We start from the raw sequence: 22308 nt of genomic DNA, 5'->3' as shown, positions 1-22308 counted from the left end.
TCCCTGGCTTAAACTTCAACAGAGTATACAGAAATATCCTAAACCCCTCTGAATATTTTTTGTTCAAGGCAAATTCTGAGATGGTGGTGAAGCAATAAGTCACCACTTCTCGGAGTATATTGACCATGTAGATCAGGGCCAAAGAGAACATTGACCCATGGGCCAAAAGAATAGCAGGGCAGGCAGATGGCAAATCACCATGCCTGAACCTCATTCAAACTCAGGGTAAGAGGCAGGGGTGGTAGTGGGGACAAGCAGCTGTGACCTATGATCAACCTTCTTGCTACTGGGGTGATGCTGTCCAATAATTACTCTGCTCTTTGGCCAAAGGAAAAGAAAGAGGGCTTTTTGTAGAAAATATTTGCCGGCCCCTGTGTAGATAGGGGGGGGGGGGAGGAAATATATTATTAAGAGAAATTGAAAGAGAAAGAAGATAATGGGGCAAATGAAAATTTTGTTCATTGCTCAAGACTAAACAAGATAGGAAGAGCTGATGCCTGCCAAGATGCTCTGGACCAAATCCAAGTCATGTATGTGGGAGACGAGAAATCACCTTGCCAATTTCCCTTTTTGGGAATATAAAGAAGCTTTAACAGATGTCATAGAAAAATGCTGTCAGGGATTGTTTCAATTAAACTGTATACACTGGAATAATGTAGTCTATGAAATGCTTCAAGATGGAAATCTTTACATAGTTTTCCAAATCTCTGTTTAAATTTTTTGCAAGTCCGAACATGACACAGCATTACAAGCAAAGAGGAATGCAAATTTTTATTTGGAATATGAGGCAAATCACAACCTATTTCCAGATTTGTTGTCAAGGTTATAAAAAGTGCAAAAGTTTCATCAAGCATGCCTCATAACTAGGCAAAATTGAATAGCAATTGTACTTAAACTTATATACCGCTTCACAGTGCTTTACAGCTCTCTCTAAGTGGTTTACAGAATCAGTGTATTGCCCCCATCAATCTGGGTCCTCATATAACCGATCTTGGAAGGATAGAAAGCTGAATCAACCTTGAGCCTGTGAGATTCGAATTGCCAAATTGCTGGCAGTCGGCAGAAGTAGCCTGTAGTACTGCAGTCTAACCATTGCGTCACCATGGCACAGTGTTTAGAATGAAATATATATATATATATATTGCAGAATAAAAACTTTTGTGATACAACTTGCAATCTTTAGCTTGTCACACCACAGGGCTGGTTCTAGGCTAGGGCCACCAAAATTGCAAAGACTTCAAGTTCAAAAAACAACATTAAAAAGAGCTAAAAGCAGTAATGGTGCACTCTGTGACCCAGCACTTTTGCTCAAGAGTTAAATATAATTCTGCAAAATTGCTGCCATATAACAATGAGTGGTGACTTAATTTTTAAAAATCTACTATTCAATCATGTCTGAATCTTGGAGATTCCCTGTACAAGTCCATGCAGTTTTCTTTGCAAGATTTCAGAAATGGCTTGATGTTTCTTTCTTCCTAGGGCTGAAAGAAATTGACAGGCCCAAGGTCACCCATATGGATTCGTGCCTAAGTGAAAGAGGGGAGGAGGGGTGACACAGTATCCTGGTTTTTAGTTAGATGCCTTAACAACTACACCAAACTGATTGTCATAATTAAAATTACTTACAGGTTAATTGGATGAAAATTGTGCATATCATTGTTTTTGGAGTCTACATTCAAAGTCAATTTGATCAAATTTCTGAATCAAATTAACCTGAATCAATTTGGAAGACTATTTACTTTTCTGAATTGAGATAAGGGGTTAAATAGGACTGAATTGATTGCTGATATGGAAGTAATTCTTTGAAATGATATTTTAAAAAATCCCTTATTGTATTTGAATAGGATAGGAGCTGATTTCCTTATTCATGATAAACATGTTTTTTTCTCCAGATGGCTTGAACCGATGTTTCACTGTTCATAAAGTTTGCATTTTTAACAAAGGTAATAATAGATGCAAGGGGAGCTTTGCCAAAAGGGAACATTAAAATTTCAGATCAAGAAATAATTTTGTATTTATAGAATGCTTTTTTGTGATTTTTTTTAACTTATACAAATCTTCTTTTAATTTATTTAATGAAATGTGGATTTTATTTATGCCCAAAGCAGTTGAAGAAATTTAATAAGCTGCTTCAAAAGTATATTTCTGTGCCGCATTATGTCGGATGGCAGCTGTGATGTTTCTGATCTAGAAGGACTCGGGACAGTTGCTCATGTTTGGTTATCTTGTGGATGGACTATTGTAATGCAATCTACTTGGGGCTGTCCTTGAAAACTACATGGAAGTTGCAGCTACTTTGAAATAAACAGCCCAGGCAGTTATGGACAAACCATCATAACATTTGTGTTCTGTTGCTTCTGAAAGCAAATCAGAGTGCTGATTATCACTCTAAGATACCTGGTTTCTGAATCCACCATGAAGAAGGGGATCATAATAAATTTGGTAAATAAATATATATCATGCAGTGACATGGTAATATAACACAATCTCAGTTCTGTTCAAAAACAGTTTTCCCACATCTCTTATATCCCTGTATCTTAACAGATTACAAACTTGTCACATGTAGTAGTTATACTTTCATGTGTTCTTTCAAAATATTTTGAGATCAGTCCAATACTGTGAGATTTAACAAATTATAGAAATAATCATAATGTATAATAAATAGAATACAGAAATAAAATATCAGCAAAACATTAGACATAATGAAATCAGAAGAACAACCTAACTATAAATCATACAATATATTTCTTGTTTTGTCAATAACTATCTTACTATCATTCAGAGTCTTAGAAGACTCTGTTTGTAAACAAATACATCATTTAATTACAGAAGCATTGCTGACTATGTAGCAGTTTTGCCCTTGGCAAAATTCAGAAATACAACCCTTATTTCTAAACATAAATTCTGCATACTTTTTCCAATAATATTACATATGTTATAATAATTAATATTTATTAGCAGATTATACATCTAAGTATGTTCAAGTAGCCATATATTATTTTTAAAAGTAGATTTAGAAACAAAACATGTGAAGATTCTATTAGTATAAAGGAGATGATGATGATGATGATGATGATGATGATGATGATGATGAGGAGGAGGAGGAGGAGGAGCCATTTTCCATATTGATTTGGGCTTGTTTTTGTTCAACACAGCAGTGTGATTTCTTTTCTTGTGTAGTATCTGTTAGATTGGGTAATGGATAGGCACACATAAGCTTAACGGTAACAACAGCTCTTTATTAAGTACAACAAGTGAGAACAATCCAGCGAAGGTTGAGTCTGACAGCAGCCCTTTTATAGGGAGCTGTCAGACCCTTCGACCAATAGGATTAAACCTCGGTTCCCGCCGGAGCAGAGGATCTTGGTGGAAACCACTGTTGTTAGAGCAAGTATCTAACAGTATCCTACAGTCTAAATATGCAGCTGTCATCCTAAGTACACATCTAGAATATCATCTGTAAATGTATAAGTGAAGTGGGGAAGGCATACAAAATGGTTCTTAAGGAAAATGAAATTCAACTTTCTTTTGGCCAAGCCCAGCCAATGGATACTCATATGGTAAAAGGTATACCTATTGGTTCATCATGCCATTGAAATATAAGCCATGGAACTAAGTGGAAATGGCAGGAGGATTTTAATGAACAATCAGATTGCTGACATTGCTCATTTAAAATAAATTTCCAGTCAGCCTGTATCCATACTGATCATCTCTAAGAGAAGGATCTGTGGATTTCAGGGCTCTTAAAAGTCCCCCCCCCTTTTTTTTTTCACTCTCCCAAGAAATTATCTAACAGAAACTATAGCTGGTGTTAGTGGAACTCTTTTATCAGAATTTCTAGATCAAGCCTTGGTCTTTTGAAAATATTTTAAAACATAGAACAAAGTTGCTGTTAATTTATCTTTCTTTCAGAGTCTCCAAATATGCCTCTAATAAAAGCTGTATTTAGCTTGGATCTTTTTCTGAATTTTTTGACTATATTTAGAACGGCGATCATACTTATCAGAATAACTATGCTTGAAAAAAGGCAGTCAGATTTAAACAGTTGTTATCTACCAAAAGCAGAATACTCAAGTATTTAAAGAAACACAGACAAAAAATATTTGGCAGAAACAATAATTCTTTGAAGTTAAATTGTTACATGCAATAAATAATAAGTATTTGCCTATATTTGGGACTGTTTAACATTGTTTAGATTGGCAGCCATGTCTCTTCAAGAGTATGAACAGCTTTACAGCAAAACCTATACAGCAGACCGTTAAATTAAATTAATTAAATTGTAACTTTTTCCTTCAGTATAAAGCTTTGAGACCTTAAATGCAGCCTTCCATTTTCATTCTCTTTTGTAGATATTGTATATCATTTTACATCTGCCTTGTTTCCTTTTAAACTTTTTCTATTTTGTCAAAATTATTAAGCATGTCTGATTGTATACATGCAGCTGTAAGGACAAACATATTGTCTCTCACGTCACGCAAACAAGCTTCTCAAATGGTCCCCCCCTCTGAACAAACTGAATAAAAATATTAAAAGCTTGCTTTAACTCCAAATGCACATGCTCGACATCAGAAGGAGGAAGACGATTGTCTCACCCGTAACAAAACAGTCAAGAATTTATTTACCGCCAAATGTCTTAGTTTCAATAACCAAAATGCCATCGTGACAGAAAAGAGCACTCAGATCTTTCATTTCAACGCCATCTGGCAATTTATATTGCCGAGTGAAACTTCTTGCTACAAAGCCCTGTTCATCCATCCTGGGTCCATGCTGAGCTTTGATTAGGAGCCACCCTTCAAAGACTTGTATTATGACATCTTCAGGACGAAACTGCACTACATCTAGTAAGGCTTGAAATCTGGGGGTTGCTTCATCTGTGCTTCCCTGCTCTGTTTCAGCCGCTGCCTTGGATGCACCAATATTCTTTATCTGCGCTGGCCGTGCTGGACTTGGCAACGCAAACAAGGAGTGGTTTAATTTGCAGGCTTCCAAATCTTGATCAGGAAAATGTTCCTGATACCGTATTGGAGTTTCCACCTGGTGGCGTAGAACAATTTTTTCCATTGAGGAGATAATGCTGATAATCTCTTTGAACACAACAGGCTCCTGAGGTAATGCCGTCTTTCTAGCTGTTTCTCCTCTTGCCTACTAGTTAATCAGCTCAGGCAGCTTCATATTTTTAGCTCTGTCAGAGCTTATCACTTTTCTGGGTGTGACTAAAAACCCTGCCATACACTACATCTTTGGAAATGTTGACAATTGAGTGCTAATTATAGAAGCTGTAACTGTTGAGAGATTTTTATTTTCAGTAGATATCATTCGTGTTGTCTTACTGTTGTTGTTTCAGATATACATAATTATACTTATAAATGTAATATGCGAATTACGACAGTTCATTTAGCGACTGTTCAAAGTTGTGACATAACCATCTCCCCCAAGTACTTATGACATATTCCCGAGGTTACAAATGTTGCAGCACCATGGCAATCGTTCATCCTTACGAACGACTGCAGAGGCACTGCAACATTTGCCCTGCCTATTCTGCCACTCCACTGGGCTTGCCTGTGGAGATTCACCTTGTGAAGATCTAGTGATCTGTCCTCTCTCCAGCCTCTCTTTGCTTCCTCCCAGCGCTCCAAAAGTGGAGCAGTGAGAACAGAGGGAGAGCAGGACGAGAGTGCCCAGCTCTCTCTGACTCATTGGGACTGCCTGCCACTTCTGGAGTGGCGGGCAACCTTGGTAAGTTTCCTCCAAAAGCTTCCAGTTTCGGCATAGAAAAACATTTGCACTCTATGGGAGGCTTTGGGGCAGCAAAATTGCGTTGCTTCAAGCTTCCCATTGGCATGCAAATACTTTTCGCACACAGAGTGGAAGCTTCTGAGTGCCTTGATCTCATGGGACTTCAGGCACCCATTCTCTGCAAAAGTTTCTAGTCTCGGTGAAAAGTTTTTGAGTGTTGATGAGACACTTTGAGTTGGTGAATCTTCATTTAATACAATACAATAGTAAAGTTGGAAGGGACCTTGGAGGTCTTCTAGTCCAACCCCCTGCCTAGGCAGGAAACCCTATACCGTTTCAGACAAATAGCTATCCAACATCTTCTTAAAGACTTCCAGTGTTGGGGCATTCACAACTTCTGGAGGCAAGCTGTTCCACTGATTAATTGTTCTCACTGTCAGGAAATTTCTCCTCAGTTCTAAGTTGCTTCTCTCCTTGATTAGTTTCCACCCATTGCTTCTTGTTCTACCCTCAGGTGCTTTGGAGAATAGTTTGACTCCCTCTTCTTTGTGGCAACCTCTGAGATATTGGAATAATGCTATCATGTCTCCCCTAGTCCTTCTTTCTCTTAAGCTAAACATACCCAGTTCCTGCAACCGTTCTTCATATGTTTTAGTCTCCAGTCCCCTAATCATCTTTGTTGCTCTTCTCTGCACTCTTTCTAGAGTCTCCACATCTTTTTTACATCGTGGCGACCAGAACTGAATGCAGTATTCCAAGTGTGGCCTTACCAAGGCATTATAAAGTGGTATTAACACTTCACGTGATCTTGATTCTATCCCTCTGTTGATGCAGCCTAGAACTGTGTTGGCTTTTTTGGCAGCTGCTGCACACTGCTGGCTCATATTTAAATGGTTGTCCACTAGGACTCCAAGATCCCTTTCACAGTTACTACTACTGAGTAAGGTATCACCTATACTGTACCTGTGCATTCCGTTTTTGTTGCCTAAATGTAGAACCTTACTCTTTTCACCATTGAATTTCATTTTATTAGATAGTGCCCAATGTTCAAGTTTGTCAAGATCCTTCTGTATCTTAAGCCTATCTTCTGGAGTGTTGGCTATTCCTGCCAGCTTGGTATCATCTGCAAATTTGATGAGTTCCCCATTTATTCCCTCATCCAAATCATTGATGAAGATGTTGAAGAGTACTGGGCCTAAAACAGAGCCTTGGGGTACTCCACTGCATACTTCCCTCCATGTAGATGCAGTTCCATTGAGAACTACACGTTGAGTGCGGTTGGTCAGCCAGTTACCAATCCATCTGGTGGTGATGCTGTCTAACCCACATTCTTCTACTTTATCTAGTAGTAGGTTATGGTCTACCTTATCAAAAGCCTTACTGAAGTCCAAGTAAACTATATCAACGGCATTCCTCTGGTCCACTAATTTTGTCACATTATCAAAGAATGCAATAATTTGTGTGCCAATGGGGCGGTGAAGCTTCATTTGAGCACCAATAGGGTGCTTTGAGACCCTAACCCTAACCCAACACACAGTCTCTCACACAGACTATAATAAATTATATATATAATATAGACATACATATTAAAAAGCATGTATGTATGTATGTATGTATGTATGTATGTATGTGTGTTACAACCCCTGGTATGCCCAAATATGGGAGGGAGCTCACTACTCCCCCTTTCTGTCCTTCGGCTCATTACAGAAGACCATCCAGGCAGAAAACCATATTTTTATTTTTAATGTTGCCTTTTTATATTTGTGTTGTATTTGTGCTGATAAATAAATAAAGGGAGACTACTATAGATCGATTTCAAGCTATTTAGCTCTCATCAGCTAGCCCGAATCCCAGTAAATCCCAGTAAGGGTATGGCTAGCTGATGAGAGCTAAATAGCTTGAAATAGATCTATACTAGTCTCCCCTTATTTATTTATCAGCACAAATACAGTATATATATGTGTGTGTGTGTGTGTATGTATGTATGTATGTATGTATGTATGTATGTATGTATGTATTTGTGTTACAACCCCTGGTATGCCTAAATATGGGAGGAAGGTCACTACTCCCTCTTTCTGTCCTTTCGGCTCATCACAGAAGACCATGCAGGCAGAAAACCATATTATTATTTTTAATGTTGCCATATATATATATATATATATATATATATATATATATATATATGTGTGTGTGTGTGTGTGTGTGTGTGTGTGTGTGTGTGTGTGTGTTGTATTTGTACTGATAAATAAATAAAGGGAGACTAGTATAGATCTATTTCGAGCTAATTAGCTCTCATCAGCTAGCCATATTCTTACTGGGATTCGAACCTGGGCTGTATTATATCTTAGGCAGGAGTCTTAGCCACTAAGCCACAGGCTCGCCTCCTTATCAGTTGAGCCAGGGAAATAGGTATGTATTTGTGTTACAACCCCTGGTATGCCTAAATATGGGAGGAAGGTTCAATATATATATTGGTTAAGACCCTGAGCTTGTCGATCAGAAAGGTCGACAGTTTGGCGATTCGAATCCCTAATGTGTAATGGAGTAAGCTCCCGTTATTTGTCCCAGCTTCTGCCAACCTAGCAATTTGAAAGCACATTAAAAATGCAAGTAGAGGAAGGAGCCAACATCGCGATGATACAGACGTGCGGTGTCGATGCTCTGAGACTGCAGCCGATACTTTTGCCGCTGGGTGGTCCAATCGGACCTAAACCGTCCCGCAGAGATGGTGAACAGGAAGAATATGTCTTGCTGATCTCAGGGACATCGTAAAGTCACTGATCGATCCAAGAGAAGTTCTTCAAGCTGGCGACAAAAAATCCAGCCATTAGGCTGATGAAGTCGGGGCAGCTCCAAAACAGAAGGCTACGGAAAGTGAAAGTGTTTCAGCTGGTGAGGAATTTTTACCGTTTTAAAAGAGACTGCCTATTAAAAAATAAAATTAATCTAAATTGGAGAACAGAAAAAATAAGCGGTGGAATTAAGTTTGGAATGGTTTTGGACAGTGGGTTATCTTACTTTTTAAATGCTATGTTCATGGATGGAATTTATGCAAGCCTTTTAAAACGAATGGATTAAGTTTTCTTCTTCTATTTTTTTTCTATTATTCTTTGTAACCTATGGACTAAAATTCTCCTTTTTCATTACTGTGGGTGTTTTTCTAACTCATTCAAGAATCTGACTTTTTTTAAATACAAAAAAGATACAAAAAGAAACAAAGAAAATTGTAACAATGACACTGCTGCTCGGAGGCTGGAGGTTTGTGTATTGGAAAGGAAACACTTTTACTTTTCTTACTGATTATCCTGGCTTGGCACTCCAAGGTCTCACTGCTTGTTTATAGAGAGTGATAAGAAGAAAAGCATACAGATGTCCCTTTGAAGTATATCTTCAACCAGAGAAAAGTGAAAATAAAACTTTATTGTGAGTCTATGCTTAATCTTGTAAAAACCTTCCAAGCTAGAGCAGCAGTGTTTGTTAGCTGGAGATAATGGCACAATTTCAACAGCAGAAAGAAACTTTAAGTCTGTAAAAGATATTCTTAGAAATTCAGAAATTATCAAACACATTTGAGAGGACAGAGAAGAAGTTGGAAGACTTAGAGCATCTAACAGCAAAATATGATGAAGAAGTTGGAGATGTTTATAAAGTGGAAAAAGTGGAGGTTAGAATCCTAAAAACTGAAGAGGAAAATGACCATAAAGAAATTAAATTTGCTGATATTTATGGTGATTGGTTTGTTTCTGAAAATGGAAAGAGTGGAATACTGAAAGAGGAATTAAATGGAGGGGAACTCTACCCCTGATGGCAAGACACAGAAGAAGAAAAAACAAAAGAATTTATGGATTTAAAGAGATAAATTTTATTAGCAACATCATTGATAACACTACTGATAATCAAAGATAAGCTGATTAATGAAACAGAAGAAGGGCATTGGAATTATATGAGAGATTTTATAAACAAGGAGTTGCTAATAGGAGTCCATACAAATTTGATTAAGGAGATGATTAGAGGACTGACACCACAAATGGCAGAAGACATGAGACTGTTTTGGGAAAGATACAGGTTGATAGATGGAAGAGTATAATTTAAAACTAGTTAAACTTAGTGAAATTTAGTGACAATAGTTATAGTTAAATAAATAATTGATAATTATAATAATGTATACAATGTGTAGTGTTGTGATAAGCAATAATGGGATATGAATATTGAATGGTACCCATGAAGGGAAGATTAAAAATTCTTTTGGATTATATATAAAGGTTAATAAAAATGAACTAAGTTAGATACAGTTAAGTCTTGGGGGGGGGGGAAATGTTATGATACAGGATATAGTCAATAAAGGAGGGATAATGATAACAACATATATATATGTATGGGTACAACATAAGGAAACTGGATGTAAACAGTGATTTGGAAAGGAGGATTAGAAAATTTTGTTATTAAATATTATGGATGTTTAGCTAGAATAGGACATAAGGATTCAGTGTTATTGGAGGATTTTAGAAATAGTAAATGAAATGCCAGTATGTGGTTACGTATTAAATCTTGGTATATTTTATGATAAAGGACGTTTAAACAATTATTTTATATATATATATATATATATATATATATATATATATATATATATATATATATATATATATGTGTGTGTGTGTGTGTGTGTGTGTGTGTGTGTGTGCGCGTGCACGTGTGTGTCCATGAAAGGAAGATTAGAAATCCTTTTGGATTATATATAAAGGTTAATAAAAAAGAACTAAGTTAGATTCAGTTAAGTCTTGGGGGGGGGGGGGAATGTTATGATACAGGATATAGTCAATAAAGGAGGGATAATGATAACAACATATATATATGTATAAGGAAACTGGATGTAAACAGTGATTTGGAAAGGAGGATTAGAAAATTTTGTTATTAAATATTATGGATGTTTAGCTAGAATAGGACATAAGGATTCAGTGTTATTGGAGGATTTTAGAAATAGTAAATGAAATGCCAGTATGTGGTTACGTATTAAATCTTGGTATATTTTATGATAAAGGACGTTTAAACAATTATTATATATATATATATATATATATATATATATATATATATATATATATATATATATATATATATATATATATATATATATATATATATATATATATATATATATATATATATATATATATATATATATATATATATATGTATATGTTTGTGTGTGTGTGTGTGTGTGTGTGTGTGTATAATATCTGAGTTAAAATACTTGAGTTAATATGAATTATGCTTGATGACTGTGGAAGAGATGCACAAAAGCCTTTTGTAACCAACTGATACACTTTCTACAGTATGTAAAGAAGGAAGATTTTATGTATTTATTATGAAAATAAAAAAAAAATTATTTAAAAAAATTCAAGTAGAAAAATAGGAACCACCTCTGGTGGAAAGGTAACAGCGTTCCGTCTGCCTTTGGCATTTAGTCATGCCAGCCACAAGACCACGGAGACGTTTTCGGCCAGCGCTGGCTCTTTGGCTTCGAAACAGAGATGAGCATTGCCTCCTAGAGTCCAGAATGACTACTACATTTGTGTGAGGGGAGCCTTTACCTTTACCTTTTTATAGACTTATACTCAAGATTTTACAGTCTTGACTTTTTTCTCCCTTTTTTCTGAATCAACAGATTCTTTGCATTTTCTTGAGAATTGTGAAAGCACCTAGTTTTTGTTGACATAAGAGCATAGTTGTCTCTAGTTCCAAAAAGAATTGCCTTGTCAGCTTCATTCCTTATAACAGGACTGCTGAGTTGGGCTCCATTCCATGTCTGTTATCCAGCTCTGTTTATACAACATTCTCTAATGTAGAATAGCTAATACTTCTACCTTTTTTAGAGAAAGGAACTTTTAAGATGGCAATAATTTATTGAAGGAATAATAAATGTTACTTATTCTAATTCCATTCATAAATTTTTGATGTCAACAATTTTTTTGTTTGAATATTGTATTCAAGAATCATGCTGGGTTTTGCAAGGCATAGTTCCTAGTAAGTAAGTTGAAATTTTCTCCATCCTTGATGAAAATACTTGGTTTTGGTAACATGTTTATAAATATTCTATTCCTTATAAGAAAGTCACATTTATTCCTTCCTATCACTGGAAATACAACATATCGTCCTTGTGCAAAGCTCAGCACACACTAATTATTGCAGTTGAGGTGGTAAAGCTTTTCTGAATATAGAGCAAAATGGAAATGGAGAAGAAATAGCCTCCTAAACATTCATAAAAATATACACATAATTAGTTTTTACTCTCTATATTATGGTACTAGCACTGGGTATGCTCCATGGAATTTTTCTTTTTGGAATTTCAAGGTTGTCAACATTTTATTTTAGTTTGAAAATGCAAATGATGTCTCTAATGATACCACTGAGCCCATTTTTCAGAGACCCCAGAAAGCAGTTGACACAGCAGAAAAATTTAGCCTGCATATAATGGGAAGTGAGGTACTAAATCCTGAAAAAAAAGGTCCAGGTGTTAATTTGCTTTTGCTTTCTTTACAATACATAGGTCAAGTTATATTTAATTGTAATCATTTGTGCAAAAGACTTACAATACTAGATACCAGATACAGGCTAAGTGAGATAAAATGTAAAAGGTCTGTACAAGACCTTTAGAAAGGCATGACAGCATTTCTTCTGCCAGTTTAAAGAACTGGACTATATATTTGGAAGACTCTTATCACTCTTTAGAAGGCTGCCCGCAGCTGTCTCTTTTGTATGTGCATACAGTCCCTTCATTTCATTGATGATCCTGGCAGAAGAGTTGTTTGTGCATGCTCATGTATGCACAGACAGCTGTGAAGCAGCTGAGAAAGCATTCTAGAGAATCAGGCTATTTTAACCCTTGGAGGACAGAAGCTTTGCTCATGCTCACCGGCTTTTCAAATGATCCATCTGGAATGCTTTGCACAAACCTGTAAAATAATTACAGTAGCATCTACTTATAGAATAGAATAGAATAACAGAGTTGGGGCCCTGGAGGTCTTCTAGTCCAACCCCCTGCATAGGCAGGAAACCCTATACCGTTTCAGACAAATGGCTATCCAAAATCTTCTTAAAGACTTCCAGTGTTGGGGCATTCACAACTTCTGGAGGCAAGCTGTTCCACTGATTAATTGTTCTAACTGTCAGGAAGTTTCTCCTCAGTTCTAAGTTGCTTCTCTCCTTGATTAGTTTCCACCCCATTGTTTCTTGTCCTATCCTCAGGTGCTTTGGAGAATAGCTTGACTCTCTTTTCTTTGTGGCAACTCCTGTATCTTTTTGTAATATCTTAGACCAAGAGTGTCAAACTCATATCATCATGGTAGCATCACATGACATATTGGGAGTTTCCCCCCATTTGCTAAATCTGGCATGGGCATGACCAGCATGTGATGCATTCCGGCCCACGGCCCAGGACTTTGACAGCCCTGTCTTAGACTATTTAAATGTATTGCATGCACATTTCAGGAATTCTCACATCAGGTCTAGCTAGCTGGGGAATTCTGGGAGTTGAAGTTTTCCCCTTTTAAAGTTGCCTAGGTTGAGAGACACTGACCTAGAGCCATCTGCTTAAGTACACAGTGGTAAGACAGCAGAGTAGTTAACAATTCTCTTAACAATTATTCTCACATACGCAAATCCTTAAGGAAATGTATAAAGGCAGTTCAATAAAATCAATGAAGTATTTTAGTTAGCGTATACAGAGCAGCATGCTCATATTTCCACAGGAATTCAGACCAGCCCTGAATTTTAGGTTTTAGATATATCAAAGTGAAATATGCTACAGGTATACATTAATATGTAATATATAAAGCTTTTAAATATGCTTTCAGACAGGCAAGCTGTACTGAAAAAACTTTGGTTTGATTATAAGACATCCAGCAGTTAATGTTTAATAAATTAACTACTTAAACGTACTTTCTGTACTTTGACAAAGTGTCAATGAAAGGTTAGAGCAGAGCACGTGTTTCCATCACTATAGAAATGTGGCTGAAAATATCTTCCCCAGTGGATGTGACATTATGAGTTATGTTGTAAGATCTTTTTGCACAGGTCAGTGACTGACGAAATTGTGATGCAGAGAAATGAAGGCTTTCATAATGATAGCGGTTCATTCAGGAAAGTTCAATTACATTTGAGACAGGAATCATTTAACAAAAAAATGGCTTAATGCATGTGGCATTTGGTGAGCATGCTTCACACATTATCTAATGATAACATAGAGCAGTGTTTCTGAACCTTGGTAAATTACAGATGTGTGAACCAGAGGTGGTATTCAGCAGTTCTGACCAGTTCTGGAGAACCAGTAGTGGAAATTTTGAGTAGTTTGGAAAACCTGTAAATACCACCTCTGACTGGCCCCGCCCCATCTATTCTCTGCCTCCCGAGTCCCAGCTGATTGGGAGGAAATGGGGATTTTGCAGTATCCTTCCCCTGGAGTGGGGAGGGAATGGAGATTTTACAGTATCCTTCCCCTGTCATGCCCACCAGGTCACAGCCACCAAGCCAAGCCATGCCCGCCAAGCCACGCCCAAATAACCGGTAATTAAAAAATATGAAAAAAACTGGTGTGAACCTTAGTTCCTAGAAGTCCCATAGCCATCCTGATAGGGTGTCAGGGTTCAAAACACTGCAAGTACAGTTGATTGTACCTTCCATTGAGGTGAAGGAAGTGACATACAGAGAAGAGTAAGCTGGCCAAGATCAAAAGTGGGTAAAACTCTTCTGTTGAAATGCTGTTGTCTCTTATCCAATCCAATCTGGTAGTCCAAAGGCAATATATAGCAGGTAAGGATAGTGATTATGGTCCAGGTAAATATTGAAATATTCAATCAGATTTATTTATAGATTTTAAAAGACTTGTGTAGCCTCTCTTGAAAAATGAATGTAAACCTTGATGTAAAAAATCATGTTAAATCAGTTTCTGTGCCCTTTAAGTAAATTCATAGTGTATACGTAGTCCTTGTTTAGTGCACACTCTTTCAGAGACCACTCAAAGTTATGACAGCACTGAATGAAGGGGACTTAGAGTAGGTTCTCATAATTGCAGCCACTGTAACATCATTGATGTCAAATGCTTGCACTTTGGGCACTTGGCAACGGCAATTAAGACATCACAGCCCTCCTGCAGTCATGTGATTGCAACTTGTGAATTACATTGTCAGCTTCTGACAAGCAAACACAGCGAAGAAGCCAGCAGAAGGTCGCAAAGGATGATCATGTGACTGTGGGTGTTGCAGCTGCATGCGGTTTGCTTAAAGAGAGCAACTGGGACTACTGAGACTACTGTTGTAAGTTGGTGTGGTCACGTGATGTCATAATTGATGGCCGTTTTTCTTAGGAATGGGAGTTCCTGATCGTAATTATCATTGGTGAACGATGAGTACTTGTATATCAGTGAAGCTCCTGGGTTCCTCTATTTTAATGCAGAGTGGGTGGAGACAAACTTGTGCCCTCCTCCCTTTTTTCCATTTCAGTAGATTGGGAAAAAGAAAAGATATGAACAAGATATGAATAAATAATTAATTTCAATCATTAAAACTCCAGAAACCGTCTTCCCAATGGACCCTCTTCTTCTTCTTTTAGTTTAATCCTTAACATATTGTGGGAGTCTGGTGCAACTGGCACATATTGTTCATCTTTCTCCTAAGGCAGGGGTGTCAAACTCGTATCATCACATCGTCGTCACATGACGTATCGCGACTTTCCCCCTCTTTGCTAAACCAGGGTGGACGCGGTCAGCGCACTTGACACCTAAGTTATGGCAAATACCCAGCTTCCAAATACAGCAATACAAGTCCTAAGATGCTTATTGGGATCATGGAAAATCTATATAAGGAGGAATCCCACCAAATAAAAGGAGAAATGACCTAAAGACAATCATACAATACTTTTTTTAAAAAAAATCTTTATCTGTATGCAATCTTCTTCTCATCATCTGGAAAAGGAACAGGCTTACATCCAGTTGTACAAGAATATCACGTTTCCCACTGGTTGCCCTGAACTCCCAATATGAGGACCAATTTGTGTTGCTCAAAAGCTCTGCAGAACCACTGGATGTATATAAATTCTTTTCCTACATGGCTTTAATGCATCCCTCAGGAATTTGATTTCATTCTGAAGAAAATGTACTCTACTGACATCTTGTGGTCTGAAAAGAAATAATAGAATATATCAAGCAAGCTTGGTTTGGAAATGCTAACTGCATTTTTGTATGAGAGAAGCCTATTTTCCTGTTGAAAGGATAGTAAAAAAGAGCCTATCAGCTTACAACCAGATAAACAAATTCTTCTTTATTGTAAAGCTACATTAATAGAAACTTGCAAGTCTGAAAGTACTCTTTCTCCCCACTCCCCATTCCCTTTATAGCCTAACCTCTCAGGCCTAGAAGCCATCTTTTGCACTGGGCCTTCAAGCCTGCCACTTTTAATGCTGTGGGAAATTAGGAGGGGGGGATTATATGGAATGTGAGAGATATAGTCAAAATAACATTTCTTTCTATAGTAGTGCAAGTTGGGATGTGAAGGTAGATAGCCTAGTCAAATAATTCCACGAGAAATACCCTGATAAACCAAAGGTTCCCCCTGAGGGAATTGTGGTGGAGAGGAAGGAAGAGGTGGTTAGGCTTTTGATTTTAAGTTACACCCTGTGTTATTCTCATTACAGGACATGAACTTCTGATGAGGGGAGGTGGCCTGTCAGGCCTGGAAGTCATCTTTAGCATTGGGCCTTCAAGCCTGCCACATTTAATACTGTGGGAAATTGGAAGGGGGATTATATGGAGTGTGAAAGCTATAGACAAAATAGCATTCCTTTCTCAGAGAGTCAAGGACATCTTGCCCTGCAGCTGCGATGGTGTGACTGGGAGGCATTTCCAGTTGGGACAGTGCCTGATTGCACCATGTGATGGACATGTGTGTGCTGGGCACGGATCTGAACTTTTGTTTGGGTGGGGAAAACCTGAAAGCTTTCAGATTCAGGGTTTCCCAGATGTACCAATTTGACATTTCTAATAAAATGGAACTCTGAGGAACCTCAAGCCTTGGAGTCTTCTTTCATTAGAGGTGTTACTTTGGAATCCTGAAGGGAGAGATCCTTCAGAACTTTTGCTCTGCCCAGTGACCAGATTTTAACATTGGTAAAGCGGGACACCATTGACAGGGGGAGCGGGGGGGGGGGCTCTTGATAAAAATTTGGTCTATATCCTTGCACCCCTAACCCTTTAGGGGAAAAAACCCCAGGGGTCTTCAAACCTGACAGCTTTAAGACTTGTGGACTTCAACTCCCAGAATTACTCCTCCAGTCATGTTGGCTCAGGAACTCTGGCATTGAAGAGTGCAAGTCTTAAAGCTGTCAAGGTACAAGACCCTTGCACCCCACCCTTTAGGGAAAACCCCCCCAGGGGTCTTCAAACCTGACAGCTTTAAGACTTGTGAACTTCAACTCCCAGAATTCCTCCTCCAGTCATGTTGTGGTGACATCATCTGCGTGGATCTGCTCCATCTTCAGGTTTTTTCACCGGGGGCAGGGCTGCCACTGAAGATGCCGACGAGCCCCCGCCGCCATCAGAATAACTGCTGCTGCCTCCTCCCCTCCTCCTCCAACAGCACCACCACATTTGCTGCCCGGCACTGCGGCTGAGGTGAAGCTGCCAAAGCTCCCGCTGGGGCCTCCGCCCGTATCAGAGGCGGCGGTGCCACCCCTCCGCTCGGAGCACCTGAGCTGGGCCCTGCGTTACCCCTGCCTCCTCCTCCGTGCTTTTGAGAAGCCATGAGGTGTTCTTTTCCTGCTCCCGCCCCCTCCGCTGCCTTCCTACTGGCTCCCATGGCCTCATGGCTCCTCAAAAGCACCGCAGAGGAGGAAGGGGCAGGGGTAACATGGGGCCCAACTCAGGTGCTCCGAGCAGAGGGGGAGGCGCCGCTGCCATGGGCAGGGGCGCCAGCAGGAGCTTTGGCAGCTTCACCTCAGCCGCAGCGCCGGGCAGCAAATGTGGTGGTACAGTTGGAGGAGGAGGAGGAGACAGCAGCAGCAGTTATTCTAGTGGCGGCAGGGGCTTTGGGGGTTCACTTCAGCTGCAGCGCCAGGTGCAAGCGGCTAGGACTGGCTGCCCACAAAGGACCTCACCAGGCTTGCTTTGCTGAACATGGGGCGACTGACAATAGTTTGAGTGGGCGCGGCTGGTGCAAACTACCGTCAGTCACCTCACACTCATCAAAACAAGTCCGAGGAGGTCCTTTGCAGGCGGCCACTTCTAGCCGCCTGCAAAGGACCTCCCCTGCTTCCGGAGCCTATGACAGTAGAAATCACTGCACAGCAGTTGCAAACTGCTGCACGGTGTTTTCTTGCCACGTGCATGGCTGCGCACCTTACCAAAAATCGGGACTTTTTAAAAACGCTGTGGGACAAATTATTAAAAATCGGGACTGTCCCGCCAAAAGTGGGACGTCTGGTCACCTTAATCTATCACCTATCTGACAGTTCCCTAAGACCATTTCCTTGATCTTCCTCATGTACCATTATAGAGCTTGTCACCCATAGAACTATGTACATCTCTACTAAGAAATAAATTTGAAGGATCATACTTAGAGGGGTTTGAAACTTTAATTTGAAATTTCAAATCAGTTCCCACTAACAGAACACTAGCTGACTCCAAAAAGCTGGTGTTAAAAAATAAAAAATGGTTTGATATAGATTGCATGCAACTGAAAAGGATATATAACAAGGAGTACAGAAAAAGTAAAAACGCCCTTTCTGAGGATCATACTCACTACTTAAAACAGTTGAAGGCATAATATAACATCCTTTAAAAGAAAAGAAAAGTGCAACTCTGAAGGAGTCTTGGCATAGATTAATTGCATCAGTGAAGACAAAAAATACATCCCTTTTTTGGTACATCACCAGAGGATTGGGGAAATCCCCCCCATCGCAAACTAATCAGGTACCAATTCATACCTGGGAAGAATATTTTGGAGAACTATATACAGAACCCGACTATGTAACTAAGGAGAGCCAAATTAGTTTGGACCAAACTCTTTACTGGCCAGAGGTGGGTTGCCAATATTTTTACTACTGGTTTGGGCATGCTTGTGACACTTCTGCACATGCACAGAAGCAACCGGGTAGATGCCTCCTGCCGCTGCTACTACCAGTTTGCCCAATCCAGGCTGAACCGGGAGGAACCCACCTCTGATACTGGCCCCCTGTTACACCAGAAGAGATATCCCAGTTGATCAGAGCCCTCAAGGCTAATAAGTTACCTGGTGCTGATAATGTCCTGCCAGAAATAATAAAAAAGAATGCCAGTTGGTTGGCTCCACTTTTAGCCTCTCTGTTTACATTTATACATAAAACAGGCTGTATGCCAAGAGATTGGGGATTAGCAATTATTATACCAATTTATAAAAGGAGTAATAGAAATGACCCAGGCAATTATAGACCCATTAGTCTTCAGAGTGTTATTAGTATATTGTGTACCAAACACCTAAACTATAAACTTCAGAATTGGCTAATTTTAGGGGGGATAATCAAAGACAAACAATCTGGTTTTAGAGAAGGAAGTCAACGTTGGATCATATCTTAGTACTTCATCATCTGGTTCAAAAATATACGTATAAAAATAATCCTCTTTTTGTGGCCTTCCTTGATTTTAAGCGGGCCTTCGATTCAATATCCAGGAACACTCTCTGGGAGAAATTAAAATGCACTACTATCGATAAACGCCTCCTTTTCCTCATATAAAAATTAAATGCTAATTCTACCTTGAAAGTGAGTGTAATCCTCAACGGACTTTAACCGGCCTAGTAGGGTACAAAAAGGGATACAGCAGGGTTTCATCCTGTCCCCCTCCCTTTTTAACTTCTATATTAACCCCCTGACTGATCTCTTATAGAAACCAGATCTACATCCTCCTAACCTAGCACAACGCAAAATTCCAATTCTCCTATATGCTGACGATGCTGCTATTTTTTCATAAAACCCCATAGGACTGAAGACAGCAATTACGGCAACACTTGGATATTGTAGACAGAATAAGTTGGTCCTTCACTTTGATAAATCAAAACTTTTTGCTAAAAGACCTAGCCAATACTCCTGGCAAATACAAGGACATAGTTTAGAATAGGTTAGGACATTTAGATACCTTGGGGTGATTTTCCACTAACAAGGGACATGGAAGGCATACCTGGATCATATATTGCAAGCAGCCTGTAGGTCCTCAAATGCAGTTAAGTATTTCTTTTACACAGGCGGAGGTCAATTAGTATCTGCTGCCTTAAAACGTTTCGAGGCCAAAGCATTGGTGCAAATTCTATTTGGGGTACAAACAGGAATCCTTGCAAAGAAAGACTTGCTAGAAACCATACAAACCAAATTTCTGCGAGCCATCTTAGCTGCACCTAAAGGAACTCCAAATGCCCAGTTAAGAATTGAGACAGGCATGCCTCAAATTTAGGTAAGAGCCTGGAAGATGATGATCATTCATTGGCTAAAAATGTATTTCTTTCCAGGCGGACTGTCTCCTGGAAATAGGCGATCAGTGGTGGGTTCCTACCAGTTTGGACCGGTTTGGCTGAACCGGTAGTAGCTTGGCAGCCTGGGCCGCTGGAACCTGCAGCAACCCAGGCCTGCCACGCTCTGAAACCAGTTCTCCTGGCGGTGCCATAGCCATCTTGTTTTTTGCTTCTGCACATGCGCAGAGCAATTTTAGTTGTACTGGACATGCGGGGCTTGTCCTGAGTAAACTGGCAGTAGTGTCTGCCGGAATCCACCACTGCGGTTGATAGACTACAAGCTGAGCTCTTATGTGCTCTCACCGGTATTCTTAATGTCCCTAGGCTTTGACCAAGCAAATCAAGTAGTAATCAATAGAATGAAGGACATGGAGTCCCAAGAAGAACTAAATAGGTTGCGTCTTCACAGTAGGGACAGAATCAAACAGGTTGTGTGGGAATCGGCAAATGATCTGATCTTCCCAAAACAAAAAACAGCTTTCTTCAGAGCCAGATTTAACACTCTCCCCTCAGCACTCCTCCAGGGCAGGTATAAGAGAACACCAATAGCAGAACAGGTATGTATATGTGATAAAGGAGAAGTTGAAGATATCTCATATATTTTATTGTACTGTTTTGAAAAAAACTCTGAGATTAAAAATGGAAGACTATAAAACTGGCAGAAATAGTTTATTACCCTAAAGTTTAATTTGGGTATTCTAATTACTCTCTTTGACAGCAGTGATTTTTCTAAAATAGAGATCATTTTGTGCCTGTAGTTGTTTTTATTTAGTTGCTGAGTTTAGTCTTATTTAAGACTAAACTTATTTTGAAGGAAGATTTAATTTTAAGTATTGTTCACTTGAGTAGTGTCAATTACTTATTGATTGCTGAAGCTATTTTTGAAAAATAGTGTATTTTGACAGCTGGCTTAAATCTATTAACATAATATGAAACTGAAATCATAAAGGCATGATTTCCATTTTTCTCCATTATATATTCTGGAAAAAAACTGTTGTGAATCTCCCTGTCTTCACTTTTTGGGTATTATTCATTCCCAGTATATCTTTTTCATTTCAGTGTCTCCACCATTGTTTTCTTTTGCTTTTGTGTAGTCAGTTTTATCTGTCACTGACTGACTCTCTACAGCTGACTGTAGAGAGATTTTGGGATATCATCCCTTTTTCTGCTGTGTAAACTACTAGGAATTCCACTGTCAGCATTTGCTAACAATGTGTGGCTATATTACTTTTAAAAGAAAGTCAGTCCTATCTTTAGAATTAGATCATCTGGTTTATTTTTGGAAATGAAGGAAAAGTAGAGTAAAATTGAAAGCAAAATTGTGAGTGTGATAATGATGCACATGTTGTCAATTTTGCACTGGGTGAATAGATCAAAACTACGGTCCACTATGAAAGTAGAAAGCTTGTTCAGATGGAATCCAAAGGATCATTGCCATTCTGGGAAATTTGCATTTGTAGCAATTTTAATTTATTCCTATTGCTTGAAATGAACTTCCAGAAATGTATTACTGTATGAAGGTACTAGGATAAAGATATGGAAATAAATCCTATAATTTATTGAAGACTTTGTGGAAACATTTCTCTGCCCCCCTCCCCCCCATCACATATTTAGACTGAAATGTTTGTGCATCTCATTTCTGCCATCATTTCCCACACTGTAGCTAGATCTCTTTTTTGCTTTACACTATTCTTTCTGATGAAACTGACAAAAGTGGTTTTAAAAAATGTAAGTTAGTTAAAATAAAATACTAAAATAAATTTATATACAAAAATTGCAAACAACGGAAAAATAGAAAAGGGTTTTATTCTCATAATTCCTTTTTTTTTTAAAAAGCGCCTTAGTATTTGTTTCCCTTTTTTATTTTTACAAATGACTTTAAGGCAGCAAACATATCCAACATATGCACTACTCCTATTTTCTCCTCAGCAACAACCCTGTGGGTTTATTTGGAGTGAGAGAAAGTGACCGTTTAAAGTCACCCAACAGGCTTTTGTGGCTCAGGTGGACTTGAACTCACAGCCTCCTGCTTTTAGCCTGG

The 22308-nt window shown here is 38.7% G+C and overlaps 1 protein-coding gene and 1 long non-coding RNA gene across 5 annotated transcripts in view; one reads left to right on the top strand and one right to left on the bottom strand.

Moving 5' to 3' along the window:
• Positions 1-22308, top strand: part of LOC309385810 — a 72283-nt gene that overhangs the window by 36905 nt on the left and 13070 nt on the right. The window lies entirely within an intron of this gene.
• On the bottom strand, positions 173-5130 carry HSPB3 (heat shock protein family B (small) member 3). 3 transcript variants are annotated; one of them, XM_081940541.1, is made up of 2 exons: positions 4593-5130; positions 173-371 (listed from the first exon to the last, which is right to left on the bottom strand). In XM_081940541.1, exon 1 carries the CDS (start codon positions 5059-5061, stop codon positions 4615-4617), a length of 447 nt encoding a protein of 148 aa, XP_081796667.1. In that variant the 5' UTR covers positions 5062-5130; the 3' UTR covers positions 173-371; positions 4593-4614. The 3 variants fall into 3 exon arrangements, with proteins under 3 accessions (XP_081796667.1, XP_081796665.1, XP_081796666.1); XM_081940539.1 differs by lacking the exon at positions 173-371 and adding an exon at positions 758-3183 and having other exon boundaries at positions 4623-5130; XM_081940540.1 differs by lacking the exon at positions 173-371 and adding an exon at positions 3053-3183.

Source organism: Natrix helvetica (genome assembly GCF_964273705.1).
Source record: "Natrix helvetica genome assembly, chromosome: 2".
Taxonomy (NCBI): domain Eukaryota; kingdom Metazoa; phylum Chordata; class Lepidosauria; order Squamata; family Natricidae; genus Natrix; species Natrix helvetica.
Note: the sequence above shows the minus strand (reverse complement) of the source record. Positions and strands in the feature narration are given on the sequence as shown.

Bases quoted from the DNA above. Each gene is read 5' to 3' on its own strand.
- HSPB3 (XM_081940539.1), bottom strand. From the start codon at position 5,061: ATGGAAAAAATTGTTCTACGCCACCAGGTGGAAACTCCAATACGGTAT. The intron at 3,184-4,622 runs GTAAATAAATTC...CCAATCTAACAG, and splicing joins TGAAACTAAGACATTTGGCG to ATACTACACAAGAAAAGAAA.